Source organism: Panthera onca, chromosome D3, assembly GCF_046562875.1.
Source record: "Panthera onca isolate mPanOnc1 chromosome D3, mPanOnc1 haplotype 2, whole genome shotgun sequence".
Lineage (NCBI taxonomy): Eukaryota > Metazoa > Chordata > Mammalia > Carnivora > Felidae > Panthera > Panthera onca.
The window spans coordinates 21,517,916-21,532,662 of record NC_138350.1 but is presented as its reverse complement, the minus strand read 5'-3'; the positions used below and the strand labels follow the sequence as shown (position 1 = coordinate 21,532,662).

General features: G+C 55.0%; 1 protein-coding gene across 13 annotated transcripts; it reads left to right on the top strand.

The window, feature by feature from the left end:
- Positions 1–22: 22 nt before the first annotated feature.
- CCDC157 (coiled-coil domain containing 157) lies at positions 23–14,428 on the top strand. Of its 13 annotated transcripts, XM_060612723.3 has the most exons (15): positions 23–306; positions 1,058–1,160; positions 1,851–1,919; positions 2,811–2,924; positions 3,078–3,230; positions 5,535–5,793; positions 7,551–7,722; positions 8,483–9,128; positions 9,840–9,917; positions 10,292–10,482; positions 11,789–11,965; positions 12,132–12,300; positions 13,370–13,509; positions 13,922–14,010; positions 14,098–14,428. In XM_060612723.3, exons 6-15 carry the CDS (start codon positions 5,546–5,548, stop codon positions 14,345–14,347), a joined length of 2,160 nt encoding a protein of 719 aa, XP_060468706.3. In that variant the 5' UTR covers positions 23–306; positions 1,058–1,160; positions 1,851–1,919; positions 2,811–2,924; positions 3,078–3,230; positions 5,535–5,545; the 3' UTR covers positions 14,348–14,428. The 13 variants fall into 13 exon arrangements, with proteins under 13 accessions (XP_060468706.3, XP_060468715.3, XP_060468702.3 ...); XM_060612732.3 differs by lacking the exon at positions 2,811–2,924 and having other exon boundaries at positions 11,789–11,917; XM_060612719.3 differs by lacking the exon at positions 2,811–2,924.
- The last annotated feature ends 319 nt before the right edge of the window (positions 14,429–14,747 follow it).

The window sequence follows — 14,747 nt, the reverse complement described above, 5'->3', positions numbered from 1 at the left end:
AAAATCGTCGCCGGGGAGGAGAGGCTGACGCACTTCCGGGACCGCCCCTTCTTCGTGATGCAACTTCCTGCCCCTTTCCTAGGGCTGCCAGCGCGAGACGCCGTTGCCATGGCAGCGGTCGGGGCACCAGGCTAGGATTTGTAGGCGATCACAGGAGCAGCAGGCGCGCAGGGGACAGTTCATGAGCCGACCAGACACTGGGGCTGAGGCTGCAACGCAGGAGACTGGGGAGACGTCCTATATCACTCTCCGGACACTCTCCACCCGCACCTCACGACCTTGGCCCCCCTCTCCTTTACTCCTAAGGTGGGTTCCTCGCTCCCTCACATTGGCCTGTCCCTTTGGAGAGCCCCTTCCCCTCGAGGCTGCCTTCTGAAGACCCCGCCTTCCTTCTCCCTTAAACTCCTCTTTTGCTTCAGGTCCACCTCCTCTATACCCCCTTCCCAAGTCCCAAGTCCCAAGTCCTAATTCCCACTGGTCCCTTTTCCCGTGGGACTGCCTTTCTTAGGTTCCACCCTCTACCTCCCATAGTCCCGCCCTCAAGCCCCACAGACCATCTCAAATCAAGACCTTTTCAGGTGCGTTCCTGCTGACCCTAGCTTCCCCAAGGCTCACCTCAAATCCCACCCATTCCACTTCCTCTCCTGAGATACTGTCTTCTTTGTCCCGTCACCCCTCCCTCCCAGCTCCTGAATCCGGGCCGGCTTTTGCCCTGTCTGGATAGTTTAACAGTTTCTTCACCTGTGAAATGGAGCCCGGGTAGGAAGAGATGCCCTCCCAAGTGTCTTACCCCAGCCCTCTTTCTCACACGCACACACTCCATAGCTGGTTTATGTCATTGTTGTTATTATTAATGTAGAACGATGATAGCTAGGATTTATTGACCCTGTGCCAAACACTACATGCTTTACATCACTTATTTCTTATAGCAACTTATTTACAGATGAGAACAGTGAAGTTTTGAGTTGGTGGAGTGGAAATCCAAACCCATTCTTGTTCCTTTACTAGTGCAGCTACTTATTCCTTTGTCTTCATTCAGGTCCTTTATTATCCCCAGGGATCCAGGCAATTAGCAATCCTGAGTCAGAGGCTGACAACTCGTTTTAGAATTTCCAAAGTGTTTGATGACCTTGAATCTCAGCAGGGGCACTGGCCAGGAGGTAGGCAAGATCTTTTTTTTTTTTTTAAATGTTTATTTATTTTTGAGAGACAAAGAATGCGAGGTGGGGAGGGGCAGAAAGATAGGGAGACTCAGAATCTTATGCAGGCTCTAGACTCTGAGCTGTTAGCACAGAGCCTGATGCAGGGCTCAAACCCAAGAACCTCGAGATGATGACCTGAAATGATGACCTAAGCTGAAGTCGGACGGTTAACAGACTGGGCCACCCAGGCACCCCAGAGGTGGGCATAATCTTTTACCAGAGGGGTAGGGTCCTATGGCTCAGAGAAGGAAAGAGCTTTCATGTTGAATGGGAGTGGAAGAAAGGCCCCTTCCCTTCTCTGCAAGTCAAAAGTCCACCTTAAGCATGAGGGAACTCAGAGGCAGGGTTAGCTGCTGCTCCTTCCTCAGGGCAATGTTAGCACAATTAGTGCCATCACCTATATGATCTCAGTCAGTACAGGGCTGGCAGCTTCAGGCTGAGGGTTCCACTCAAGACCCAGGAATTACAGAGAAAGCCCATGTCAAATGCTTCTTCACTTAACACAAAACTAAGTGGTTCTCAAAACATGTTTGTAACTGCAAATCTCTAGTGTTCAGAAGAAAACGACGGGTGGTGACCTTGGATATTTTTCAGTGTTGTTTTCCTTTCACATATTACTGATGCTTTGGCATTTGTTCTACTTAACAGAACCAGAGTTCAGGAGTTGGTATCTCAAATGGTCCCAGATGGCAGCTATAGTTATTTGAGGGTGAACAGGTCAGTGTTTCTTGATGTCTTCACAAGCAAGCTCCTGAGTTCCAGGTGCTTTGCCACCTGCATATGCCTCCTGCCAGGATGGGATTGCTTGCTTTATTTATTTCCTGCCTCCCATTCCAGGAAGGAAACCCAGAATCTTTCAGTCTGTTTTTTCTGTTTGTTTCTGCCTCATTCCTTGGGGATATAAATAAAATCTCACAGGTGGCAATATCTCACGAGAGGCGGTCATGTGGCAACATGAGTTTGCGGGATGTGGGCCAGTGTGTGTTTATGAGTGTTGTAGGGTGGATATTCATTGCCCCGTGGGTGGAACCGACAGAACTGACACACCAAAGACCTGCCCCCCGTAGGGGTCCTCAGAGGTGGTCCCTGGGGACAGGGCTCTGTGTGTCCTTCTCTGTCTGTATTCTTGACACAGTGCCCAGCATTCATAGGTGCTCAGTCACCATTTGCTTCATGAACACACAGGATGTGACCCTCTATACCTGCACTGTCCAGTACAGTAGCCACCAGTCCATGTGGTGGTGCATTTGAAGATGGTGGCTGGTCCAAATTGAAATGTGCTGTGTCACATAGACACTGGATTTTGAGACCGAATGTGGAAAAGACTGTAAAATAATCTCCTTAATAATGTTATTTTGATTTCATGTTGGAGTGAGAGTATTTGGGGTTTATTAGGTTAAATAAAATATATAGTTAAAATTAACTTACCTGTTTCTTTTTACTTTTTTATGGCTAGTAGAAAATTTAAAATCCCATATAAGGCTAGCATTATAATTCTTTTGGACAGTGCTGCTCTAGAAGCAGCATGGCCTGAAGACAGAGCAGAAATGTTGGACTCAAGAATCCTAGCTCCCTGAGTGACCTTGGGTTAATCCCCTAACTTTCCAGAGCCTCAGGTTCCTCACCTGTGTAAAGGAGGCAGATTCAGGAAATAACACACACTAGGTCCTTGTGGTCAGGGCCTATCACCATTAAAGTACAACCTCTGTGCTCAGGCTCAAGGTAGGTGACCCCACATGTGCTTTCTCTCACTCCATTCCTCTAGCCTGGGACACCCTCTTCTTCTTCTGGGACAGGCTCCTCCCTGCCCCCACCCCACCCCAGGAAGTCTCCCTGAGTGCCCACTCACTCACTCTTGCCTTCATCCATTCCCAGACACTGAAGAGCTACTCGGGGCCAGCCCTGCACTGGATATAGGAAGCCAGGGACCTGGATGAGCCTCTGACCCTGAACCCCAGAGCCCACAGGCTAGTCTGACAGCCAGACATACTCAGGCATTCCGCTTCACCGGCAGGCACCTGTGCAGAGGTGAGGACAGGGCCCAAGTCCTCTGGGAAGCCAGAGAGGCCAGCTCAGCCCTCAGGAATCACCTCTGGGTGCCTTTGAGCATCCCAGGAGCTGTGGGCACAAGCAGTCCCTCAGGTCTCTCAGCCCAGGTGGCCAGGTCATACCACAGTGAACTTAAAAGACAGTCCATGCACTTGTAGAGAAACAGACTACCAACTACAAATATTCAAATAATAATTCAGTGCCAGTGTGGCGTATGCTGGGAGGGAAAAGAACAGAGTGCTCTGAGAATGTGTAACAGGTGAACTCACCTGGCCTCGGGACCTGAAGGAAGGTGTCTTATCTAGAGAAAGTGTGGGAAGGTGAGGGCACATTCTGGATGGTAAAATGCTGAAGTGGGAACAAACCACACAGGGGCAGAGCCCAAGGAAGTGTTCCAGTATTTATGCTGTAGAAAGCCATTCAAGAGTTCTAGGCTGGGGGGTGAGTTGCCTTTTATTTATTTATTTATTTATTTATTTATTTATTTATTTTTAATGTTTATTTATTTTTGAGACAGAGAGAGGCAGAGCATGAACGGGGGAGGGTCAGAGAGAGGGAGACACAGAATCCGAAACAGGCTCCAGGCTCTGAGCCGTCAGCACAGAGCCCAACGCGGGGCTCGAACCCACAGACCACGAGATCATGACCTGAGCCGAAGTCGGCCGCTCAACCGACTGAGCCACCCAGGTGCCCCTGAGTTGCCTTTTAAATGATCACTCTGGCCATATACAGAATGAATGGACGAGGTGGTGCTGGGCAGAGGGACGAGGGTGACTCCTAAGGGAAGCGGTGGCGGTGGTCTAGGGAGAAGATGGAGTGTGGAGCAGCACTAACGAACACGGTGGTGGGTTCTCAGTGTGGTCTGGACACAGGATTGGCAGCACTAGGCGCTTGGATGTGAGGGTAAAGGAAGGGAGTACAAGGAAGTGTCCAGTTGCACATAGTGGGGGTGCCATTTTCTGAGATGAGTGAGGTTGGGGTAGAAATAGGTTGGAGGAAGAGAAACTTCTGTACCAGGCCTGGACTTGCTGGGAATCAGGGAAACCAACCATGACCTAAATACTGCCCAAGCAGCCCATGCAGGGCAGGGAAGAGCTATGGTACAAGGAAGTGCTTTCTGCTGCTAAGAAACCCACAAAGGACAAGAGACCCTGCTTCAGGGTGGGGAAGAACCAGGGCTGCCCAGCTCTGAACAGAGGGAAGAGGGTGAAACTGGCAGGGCATGCGATGAGCCACTGGAGGGGCAGGACAGTGTCATGCTTCTCCACCTTCTGAGTCAAGGACCAGGGACCATTTGTCACTTTCTTCAGATGTCCACAGATTCCAGAGATGGACAAGAAGCATTCTGTATGGGCTGCAGGGGGAAAGGGGACATATAGAAGGCAGGCAGTGGCTCCAGACAAGGATGGTCTTTGTTGTCGCTACTGCTAATAATAGTAATCACAAGAATAATGTTTATTATTGCTTGAGCACTTTTACTGGTATCTTGCCCTAGAGGGTGGTCAGGGAAGGCTTCCTGAAGGAGGTGATATCCAGGAATCCCAAAGGATGAGAGGAATTAGCGGGGTGATGGGAATTGAATGGGGAAAGCATGATATAGACCAGAGAGACAGATCGGGCCCAGGTTTAGAAATGAGTGCTGGCACTTGAACTGCTGTTTGGAGCTGATGGTGGTTGGGACGCAGAGTATGGCAGTGGGGGAGATGTGGCCAGAGGTGGCCTTTCTCCCAAGGGAGTCCTGAGGGGTGTTGGCCGGTGTGACATGCTCGGGTCGGGTTTGGCCCAGATCTCTAAAGCTGAAGTGCGTCACTTGGAGGGATCAGACCTGCGGCCCTGCTGGAAGATGCTGCAGCTGTCCAGGCAGGAGCTGACAATGGCCCAGCATGATCCAGCTCTTCCTGTTACCCTGTAACTACCACTCTCTTTTAGGTGTCAGTTGCCTGTTCAGTGGTTTGCTCAGGGAGAGAAGGACTATAGGTACTTGTTCATAGCTGTATCTGCCCAGCCTTTAGCAGGGGTCTGGCACACCTGGGCCCTTGGAGGGGACTCCTGGAGCTATGGAATTGGCAGTGTGGGCATCGCGTTGGGGGGATGAGAGGGACTTTGGTAAAGTCTACCCACCAGCAGGTACCAAAGGGCCCATGACCCAGGCCTGGGAAAGACTTTTCCCCAGGGTCTAGGTTGGACTTTTGGCCTAAGAACGGGGCAGATCAGGGTTTTAGGAAGTTTCCTCCAGCAGCAGCCACATGGCTCTGGCTAACGGGGATCCTCTCTGCTCAGCAGGAGCCACGAGGATGGCGCACTTGCTGGGCAGCCAGTCCTGCATGGACAGCCTGCGCAAGGACCTCACTGACTTACAGGGCGCCATTGTGGATGTGTTCTCTCATGCTGGGCCTGTGCACTTCCCCTCCTGGAAGTTCCCTGACCGTGTGGCTTGCGACCTGGACATGGTGGCCCTGCTAGAGCACTATGACCATGTGCCAGGTGACCCCGAGTTCACGCAGCTGTCCCATGCTGTTCTGCTGGAGCTGGTCATTGACAGGTGAGGGCCTCCACCAAACCTGGTGATCTCAGGATGCTGGCATCTGCCCCTTAAACCAGTAGACCAGCCTTGGGATCCCCCTCAGCAGGGATAATGTTGGTGACAATAATCACCTTTAACTGAGTACCTGTCAGGAGGCTGGTCAGTTCAAGGCCCTCATAGTGATCTCTTCTGTCATGTGCTGTACTTTCCTATCGTGCCTGCCCTCAGGGGGTTGCCAGCAACCGCCGCCCCCCGCCCCCCGACCCCACCACAACAGCTGCCTCTCCAGCTGCCGTCGCTGCCTCCTCAGGGTTTCTGTGCCTTGGGGACACCACGGCTGCTGCTCAGAGTTTCCATCCCAGGCTCTTTTTCCTGGTGTCTTGTGGGCTATGCTATTCTCTGTGTCACAAGGTCAGACATGGAATATGTTTTTCCAGATTCTGGCCCTGCTGGGAAGAGGCCAGCAGATTGCCCTGAAGCCCCTCCACTTCCACACTATCATTAAACGTAACATGGTCATCAGGCTTCCACTTCCTGGGGCCCGAAACCCAGGCTCCCTGTGCTCCAAACACGTACCGAAGTCATGGGGGCCTGACAGCCAAGGACACCAGCGGTCTGGGGATGACCTGCCTGGGGACAGAGAAGCCAGGGTAACCACTTAGAAGAACCCCCAGTATGAAAGCATTATTTGGAGCCTGTGAAAAGCTAAACACGGATAAGCACAGAACACACCTTCCTTCCTCTGTGCCTTTACATACACTGTGCCCTCTGCTCGAGTACCCCTGCCCAACCCTTCCTGGTCTGGCCAAGCCCCACTCATCCATCAAGGCCCAGTCTACCTATGCCCCTGGGGAAGCTGTTGCTGACATGTCTTCTCCACTCCCTCTGTCAAGGCCATGCTCTGTCTTCTTTCCAGGCTCTTCCCCCTGCCCCCCCCCCCCTCCGCCGCCAGTGCTGCCCAGCACTGCAGCAGACACAGTTGTCCCCATTCACAGAGGAAGACACCTTGGCCCAGAAAGGGGTGGGCCCTGGAGGCATTTGGTGCATCCTCCCCAGGCCTTCTCTGCCCAAGGCTCCGATGGGTTTAGGATGACCCTTCTGCACTCGGAACAATACAAGGTGGCTTACCTGCCCAGTATGCTCTGTAAACATAATTCCTCTTCCTTTAAAATAGCTTGGTTCCCATGCAGATCCAAGCTCATCCTTCTAATGCCTCTCTTCCTTAAAAGTAGCCTGACTCTAATTTTGAACACTGAGGTTAACATAGACACCCAGCTGTCTTCACGTGTCCCATGTCACAGGAGCAGCTCGCCCTGCAGGAGACCCTGACTAGAATCAGGAAACTCCAGGGCATGCCTGCCCTGCATGCTCGCCCTGAAGCTGTGGGCAGGCCCTTTCCCTTCTTAGAGTCTCCGCTCTGTCCTCTGTAAGGTGAAGGCTCTAAGCCATGTGTGTAATGCAGCCACCCACCCAGCACCTTCCGAGCACTCACAGCACAACTGAAGCAAGACTCTGTTTCCCAGAGCATCCCAGTGTAGTGGGGAACAGCCAGATAGCAGTGCTGTTACCCAGGAAGCCTGGAAGAGGCCCCCAAGCGCAGCCCTCAGGGAGGTCTTCCTAGAGAAAGTGGCTCTTGGATTGGGTTTGAAGCTGGTCCAGTAGAGCACATTTTAAGGCCCTCTAAGTCCTCAGAGCCAGAGGCTGCTAGTTGCATGGTGTGTAGGCATGCCTGCACCAGGCTCTACCCTAGCTAACCCTCCCGTCTCTGCCCACAGGCTCCTGCTGCTGCTTCAGAGCTGTGCCAGCTACTTGGAGAACCTTGGTTCAGAGCAAACAGTGCCCTCTGCCCAGGCCGTGGGGCGCTGCATGTCTGTGGGGCTCACAGCGCGGTGCTTTTGGAACAGCCTACTGAGGCTGGGCATGCTCTACAAGCAGGCAGCCCCACAGGTGGGTTGGCTCCCCCCCACTCCCCAACCATGGCCACCCTCATACCTGCCGCAGTCCCAGCTTCCTTGCACACCATATGTGTACCACATCCTTTGCTGGCCCCGTGCTTCCTGAAGGAGATAGTATCAACTCTGGAGCCTTCCTATCAATGCCAAATACAGTACACAGTTAGCAATGCAGGCCACAGGGGTCATGTCTGGGCTACCTGGCTCTGTTCTTTATGCATGGGACTTTGGGGAAAATCCCTACCTACTCTGAACCTCAGTTTGTTCATCTGTACAGTGGGAATAATAGCAATTCCTACCTCTCGGGGCGTTGTTGGGTAATACTGTTAATGTTAGCCCCATTTGTTATGGCTTATCTCGTAACCTTCACAAATCCCCAGTGAGAAGGACCACCATCACCATAACAGGGAGGAAAGGAAAACTGCGAGCAGCTACGGTGACCTGACAGCAAGCAAGTCCACTAGGCAAGACCCCAGTAACTGGCAGCTGCAGCTTCACTGTTAGACACCTACACTGTTAGACACCTAATGCCATGCATGTAACTGCACGGAGCCTAGGGCAGGGGGCAGCAGAGAGGGGGCCTGGGCTTGGTAAATTGAGGCAGTAGAAAGGAGAAGGTTCTCTCTCTCATTCACATTGGTGTCAGATAATGAGGGTCTGAATATCAGGAGAGGCTGTCACAATATCCCCAGGAAACTGGTCACCTTCCAGGCCTGTCTCCCTCATCTGCTTTCCCTTTCTTTTCCTGACCACAGAAAAGGGTAAACCAAGGGGAGACCCTCACCTCCAAGCCCACAGCCAAGGGTGAGCCAGCCAGGAGCCCTGAATTTGTGACTGCCAAGTTCATCAAGCCCCCCTCCCCAATGCCGGCCTCGCCCCAGACCTGCCAGGAGCCAGACAGCCTCCCTGCCAGAGTATCCCTGCAATATCCAGCCAGGACCGTCAAGAACAGTAGGAGCGTCCACTCCCAGACTGTGGAGACGGCCCTGGTGCCCTGTGATGCATGCATCAGTGTCCAGGGAAGCCTGCGGGAGGTGGGCAACATGGTCATCAGCCTATGTCAGAGCCAGAACTTGCCCTCGTCCTTAGGCCAATTCCAGCAGCTGGTGCAGGACAACATGGGGCTCAGGCCGCTGCCGGCCGCCACCATGGGCCACTGGGCGGCAGAGCAGAGCAAAGACCTGACACGCCTCAGTAAGCATGTGGGGGCCCTCACTCAGCTTGTTGGGCCCCTTAGGGCCCAGCTGGAGGAGGCTGAGGGCCAGAAGGATGGACTGAGGAAGCAGGTGGGCGAGCTGGAGCAGGCACTGCAGCAGGAGCAGGGGGAACGGCAGCAACAGGCAGATGAAGCTGCGCAGCACCTGGTGGAGTGGGAGCACAACAAGCAGCAACTGCTCACAGGTCTGTGCCCCAGAACCCGGACCTTTAGTGCCCAAGGCTCTGCTATGGCCTAGCGCAGGCTCTCCCAGAAGCGGCCCCCACAACAGGGCTGCAGGTATCAGTAGTTGGTGTAAAGAAACCCGGGCTAAGGAGTGGGCAAGAGACACAGAGGGAAGGCAACTCATCAAGCTGGTGACACTGCAGGCAACTGGAGCTTGATCCCAACGGGGAACACTGGAGCTGGTGGTATAGAACACGCACCTCAGAGCTGTCCCATAGGAGGGTGAGGGAGCCAGGGAATTAATCCACTCACTCCGGTGTCGCTGAAGTAGCTCCTGGCAGAGCTACTCCCCTGGCACCTCCAGCCAGCAGAGCAGCCTCTTTGGTTTCAGTGGAAGCCGTCAGGCAAAGGTACAGCTATGGCACCAGAAATGGGCCAGCACCCACTGATGTGGTGTGGCCTGACGGATTTGGGCAAACCACTGCCTTTTCTCAGCCTGTTGCCTCTGTGGAGGACACTAAGGCCCAGAGAGGTATAGAGGCATGGCAGTCAGCCAGTAGATAGGGTAAATGGGGCCCAGGCCTTCTGGCATCTCCCTAGAGCTTCTACAAGCCCAGGGAGCCCCTCTGCACGGCAACAGCTGCCACTGCTTTGCAGGGTACACCGGGTGTGAAGGCACTGGCTGGGGCCAAGGGAGCCTCTGAAAGACCCCTCTCTCTCGGCTGCCATAGAAACAAGTGACCTCAGGATGAAGGTGGCCACCCTGGAGAGGGAGCTGAAGCAGCAACAGGAGTCCATGCAGGCTGTGGGTGAGGAGTCCCATCGTATGGCCCTGAACCCCGTGCCATGTGCTCGGTGGTGCAGCAGGATGAGCACCCTCCATCTCTGTCCCCTGGGCTTCTGGGGCAGAGAAAGGGAACCACAAGGAGAGTGGGCCTGACTGGCCATGCTGTTGGGTGATGGCCAGAGTTGGGGTGCCACCTCCCGCCCAAAGAGCACCTTCTATTTTCACAACCCACTTCAGGCAGTGTTCAGGGCCCCATTTTGTGGCTGAGGACACTGAGACCCAGAGATGAGACCCCTCCGCACCCCACCTCAGGTCCCATCCGGGTCAGAGGCAGCACAGGGACTTGCATCCAGGCTTCCCTGCACTACCCTTTCCCATGCCCACCCAATCCTGCAGAGACCAAGGCCCGGCAGCTTCAAGAGGAGGCCGAGCGCAGGGCAGAGGCCGAGAGGCAGGTGCACCGGCTGGAGGAGCAGGTGCAGGTGCTGGCAGGGCGGCTGGATGGGGCCAGCCAGCAGATCCGCTGGGCCAGCACAGAGCTGGACAAGGAGAAAGCCCGAGTTGACAGCATGGTCCGCCACCAGGAGGTGAGGCCCCCAGCACCTGAGGGTATCTGCAACGTGGGCTGCAGGAAGAGAGAGCTCCATTGGTGGGGTGTGGGGGGTTATCCGTGTAGGGTACCTACTCCCCAGCATGCACCCAGGTTGTTTGATTTTTACCAAGAGTCTGAGCCTTTCCTTGAGCCCTGGGCCCTGGGGAAACAGTGATCCAGGAACAGATATACCCAAAGGAGGCCTTGTTCTGGAGGAGCTCCCCACCCAGTGAGGACAAGCAGTTGGGCCACCGTAGTTCTGCTGCCAGATGGCTAACAGGGGCAGGAAAAGTACTGCAGGAGTCTACAGAGGGACAGGCACATCTGCCTGTGGGAGTCCAGGATGGCTTCTGGGAGGAAGTGGCCTTTAAACTGGATGCCAAGGGCTGGTGATTAGTCCATCAGTCAGAGGAAGGATAGGGAGGGCAAGTGTGAGCCGAAGCCCAGAATACAGCTGTGCCCTCAGCATTGGGGCCTTGCAGGAACCCTCAGGAGTATGGCTGAGGGAGCAAGTAACCTGCCACCTAGAGAAGGGGATAGGTCTGGGGACTGTCCTGACTATTCTTAGTCTCAGAGACTCATTTGGGAAGCCAAGACCCCAGGTGGAAGTCCCCAGCATCAGGCATGGCCCAGTATGGGAAAGCCTGTCAACTGCAAGCAGGTGCTTTTCTCAGTGCCCTGCAAACAGTCATGGTCACCGTGCATCAGGTGTGTGTAGTGATCCAGATGGTAGGCTTCAGCCTCTGGAGCCCTCTTGTTCTTATTCCTCATCACAACAGAAGGAGGCAGATACTCTTGTCATATCCCTATTTTATGGATAAGGAAACAGGCTCAGTGAGATTAAGGAAATTGCCAAAGCTGCACAGCTAGCCAGAGGTAGAGCCAGGACTCAGAACGGACCAGCTTTGGTTCTTCCTGCTTTGCACTCAGTGGATGTCAGGAAATGTGGGTCCCAAGTGACATGGGCTGATGGGACACTGAAGACCTAAGGAGAAGAAGAAAAGCATATTGCCCAGAATGCCTCTCCGAATGGAGACTGTGACTGTAAAGAAGGGGGCGAGACTGATAATTAATTGGCCAACTGCTCTACAAAAGGGCAGCGGTCTGCAGGTTGGGGGGCTTGGCCCTGACTGGCCTGGGGGTATACATTAGGGTATACAGCTGTGTTTCCTGTGCCCCTTGTGCACAGCCTCCCCTCTACACAGGCAGGGCACAAGGGAGAGGGCTTGGAGGGTCAAAGATACCATAGCCTCCTTTGTACCAGCCGGCTGGGCCTCACCCGCCTGCCCACCCTGGCTCAGTCCCTGCAGTCCAAACAGCGAGCCCTGCTGCAGCAGCTGGACAGCCTGGACCAGGAACGTGAGGAGTTGCGGGGCAGCCTGGACGAGGCCGAGGCCCAGCGGGCCCACGTGGAGGAGCAGCTGCAGAATGTACGGAGCGAGAGGGAGCAGGGGCAGAGCCAGCTCCTGGCCCAGCAGGTGGGAGCGGGCAAGGCAAGGGTGTGGGATGGCTCTTCCCTTTCACCAGAGGGGTATCCAGCCAGCTGAGTGCCTGTGGGCCAGTCCCCTGTCTGGAAGGGAAGGGGGTGTCCCCAGGGGAGTCAGGAGCCATTCCTCAGACAAGACGAGCCTCTCCCTGCCCCAGGAGCTACTGCAGAGCCTGCAGCGGGAGAAGCAAAGCCTGGAGCAGACCACGACAGATCTGCAGCTGACCATATCGGAGATGGAACGGGAGCTCATGGAGCTGAGGGAGCGGGAGCGACTGCTGGTGGCCTTCCCAGACCTGCACAGACCCATCGAGGCCCAGATCCCAAGTAGGGACCCAGAGGTGGTGGAAAGGGCATATCAGGGCCTGGACAGGAAGCTGAGGGTTCACCTGGGCAAGACACTGGGTCTGCAACTCCCCAGCCTGCAGCGTGGCCCCTACCGAGCTCCCAGGACACACAGTGCATCATCCACTCTGTGTAGATGGGGACACAGAAGCCCAGAGGTGAGGTGACTGCCCACTGTCACACAGCTGAGTCCAATGTACAGTTCTAACATTGCAGCCTGTGTTCTTTACCATGTCACATGCCAGTCCTTGCTCAACTTCCTCATGTCCCCCATCCTGGTGTCTCCCCAAACCACACCACGGAGCCAGCTCCAGGGGTACAGCCCCAGTTGTCCTGTGTCATGCAGCGCATGGCACAGGAGTGTTAGTTACCCATTTTAGCAGAGGACTGGATGCCAGGCAACCTGGGTTCTCATTCCAGCCCCTCCAGCCCTCACCCAAATGGATGGGGGTGAATCCATTTGCAAGGCTGCCAGGAAGATCCACCACAATTTAGTGGTCCTGAGCACTGTGTTCCAGGCCCTTCCACTGTCCCTTCATCTGCCCCACAAGGCAGGCAAGAGCCCTTTTACAAACCGTGAAACTGAGAACCACAGCAAGCAACAACTTGCTCAGGTTCATAGAGTCAGAGAAGAAACCTCCATCCCCCAAGTGGTGAGAAAGAACGTCTTTGCTGAATTCCTGTAACTCATACCCAAGAAGAGCTGGCTGTGTGACTTTGGACAGCTCACTGTCTCTCTGGCCCTCTGAAAACAGACGGCTTTGGCAGAGGTTCACTCTCTTGCCTAGTTACAAAGTCTTCAGTGAGCTGGAGGTCCCACGCAGCTGTCAGATTCTACAATGCTGCAGTCACCTCCAGCAAGTAGGGGTGGGAAGCAGAGACAAGGCCTCAGGAGAAGGAAGATGAGGTGGAAGGCTCAGTGCACTGACTGTGCTCAGCTCACCTGTGCTTGCCAGGCCACCAACCCAAGCCATACCTCAGCTGGCATGTGTGCCCTCTGAGATCCTGTTCCACGGGTTGGGGTGAGGTACCAGAGAGCTTGTCTCCATAGGCTCCGGCAATGTTACAGACGACATGGAGAGGCAGGTGCAGGCCAACGACATCCGCATCCGGGTCCTGCATGAGGAGAATGGGCGGCTCCGGTCTATGCTGTCCAAAATCCGGGAAGTAGCCCAGCAGGGGGGCCTTAAGGTGGGCATCCTGGCTCCCCGACCTGAGAGGGACGACCCTTGGAGACTTGGAGGAGGTACCTAACTGGCAGGTCTTCAGACCCCACCCTGGGAACCTGTTGAAAGCCTGCCTCATCACGTGGCTTACACAGGTTTCAAGCAGGCATGAGAGTGTTACAGTGCCTGCCAGCTCCGAATTTCCCCCTCCAGTCCTTGGTACCTTTATTTCAAGTGCAACCTGGAACTTGTCAGAAAGCAAAATGTCCCACACTTACTGCAGCTGGGGTAGCCCTGGAAGGCTTCCCAAACCCTGCCCCTCAGAGGAAGGGTGTGGGTACAGGTTTGGGCCCTCCCTCTCCTCCATGGTGATGATACCCTCTCTGAACAGTACAGAGAAATTTCCTGAGCCTTTCTGATATTGGCTTTTTTTGCAGCTGATTCCACAGGACCAGCTCTGGGCCCCTCACAACAAGGGCATCCACGGAGCAGCGGCCCTGGCCCAGGCCCAGAACGCATCCCCAGGGTGAGTAAGGCTTTGCCAGAGGTGGGGCAGATAGGTGGGCTGGTCCCCCTCACTCACAGGGGATCTTGCCATCTGGTCCTCCCTCAGGCCCCCGGACAGGCAGCACCTGCCCAGCAGCAGGACAGCCAGTGCGGGCAGGACCCTACCGTGCCAGCTCCGGGCATCCTCACCTCAGCAGCTCTGCAGCCGGCCCAGCAAGCCCTCCTTGGAGGACATGACCCACTCGACCAACTGTGCTCAGAACCCCATCCAGGCCTTGGCCAGGCTGAGGAGGAGACTGTCACCAGGCCAACGTCAGGCCAACCCTGCACATCAGCCCCAGGAGCGGCCCACGTAGCCTGCTGTGGGGTGGGGCTAGAGGGCAGGTGTCTGGCAACCCACTCAATGTAATAAAGCCCTGGCCATCTGCCCACAGCAACCTTGATCTCAAAGCCCTGGCTGAGCCAGGGGAAGAGTCCTTCCTTCCCCTTTCTGGGCAGGGACCACCTAGTCCCCAGTCATGCAGGTCACCTGCCAGGAGAGGCCTGGCACACTGTGGGCCCTCAGTAAATGGGTGCTACCTGCCTCTGTCCTGACAGGGCAATGGGAGAAGAGGGCACACCAAGGACAGAAAGAAGCTCCAGTACCTGGGCCAGGTGAAAGGCCCACAGCAAGGGCAAAAGGGTGATGTGGAGTCGGTGATTCCTACCAATGAAGAGCAAGGTCAGGGTAGGGGGTATGTCAGGGAAGGAGAGCAG

Bases quoted from the DNA above. Each gene is read 5' to 3' on its own strand.
- CCDC157 (XM_060612731.3), top strand. From the start codon at position 5,546: ATGGCGCACTTGCTGGGCAGCCAGTCCTGCATGGACAGCCTGCGCAAG. The intron at 9,918-10,291 runs GTGAGGAGTCCC...CCAATCCTGCAG, and splicing joins GGAGTCCATGCAGGCTGTGG to AGACCAAGGCCCGGCAGCTT. The intron at 13,510-13,921 runs GTGGGCATCCTG...CTTTTTTTGCAG, and splicing joins CCCAGCAGGGGGGCCTTAAG to CTGATTCCACAGGACCAGCT.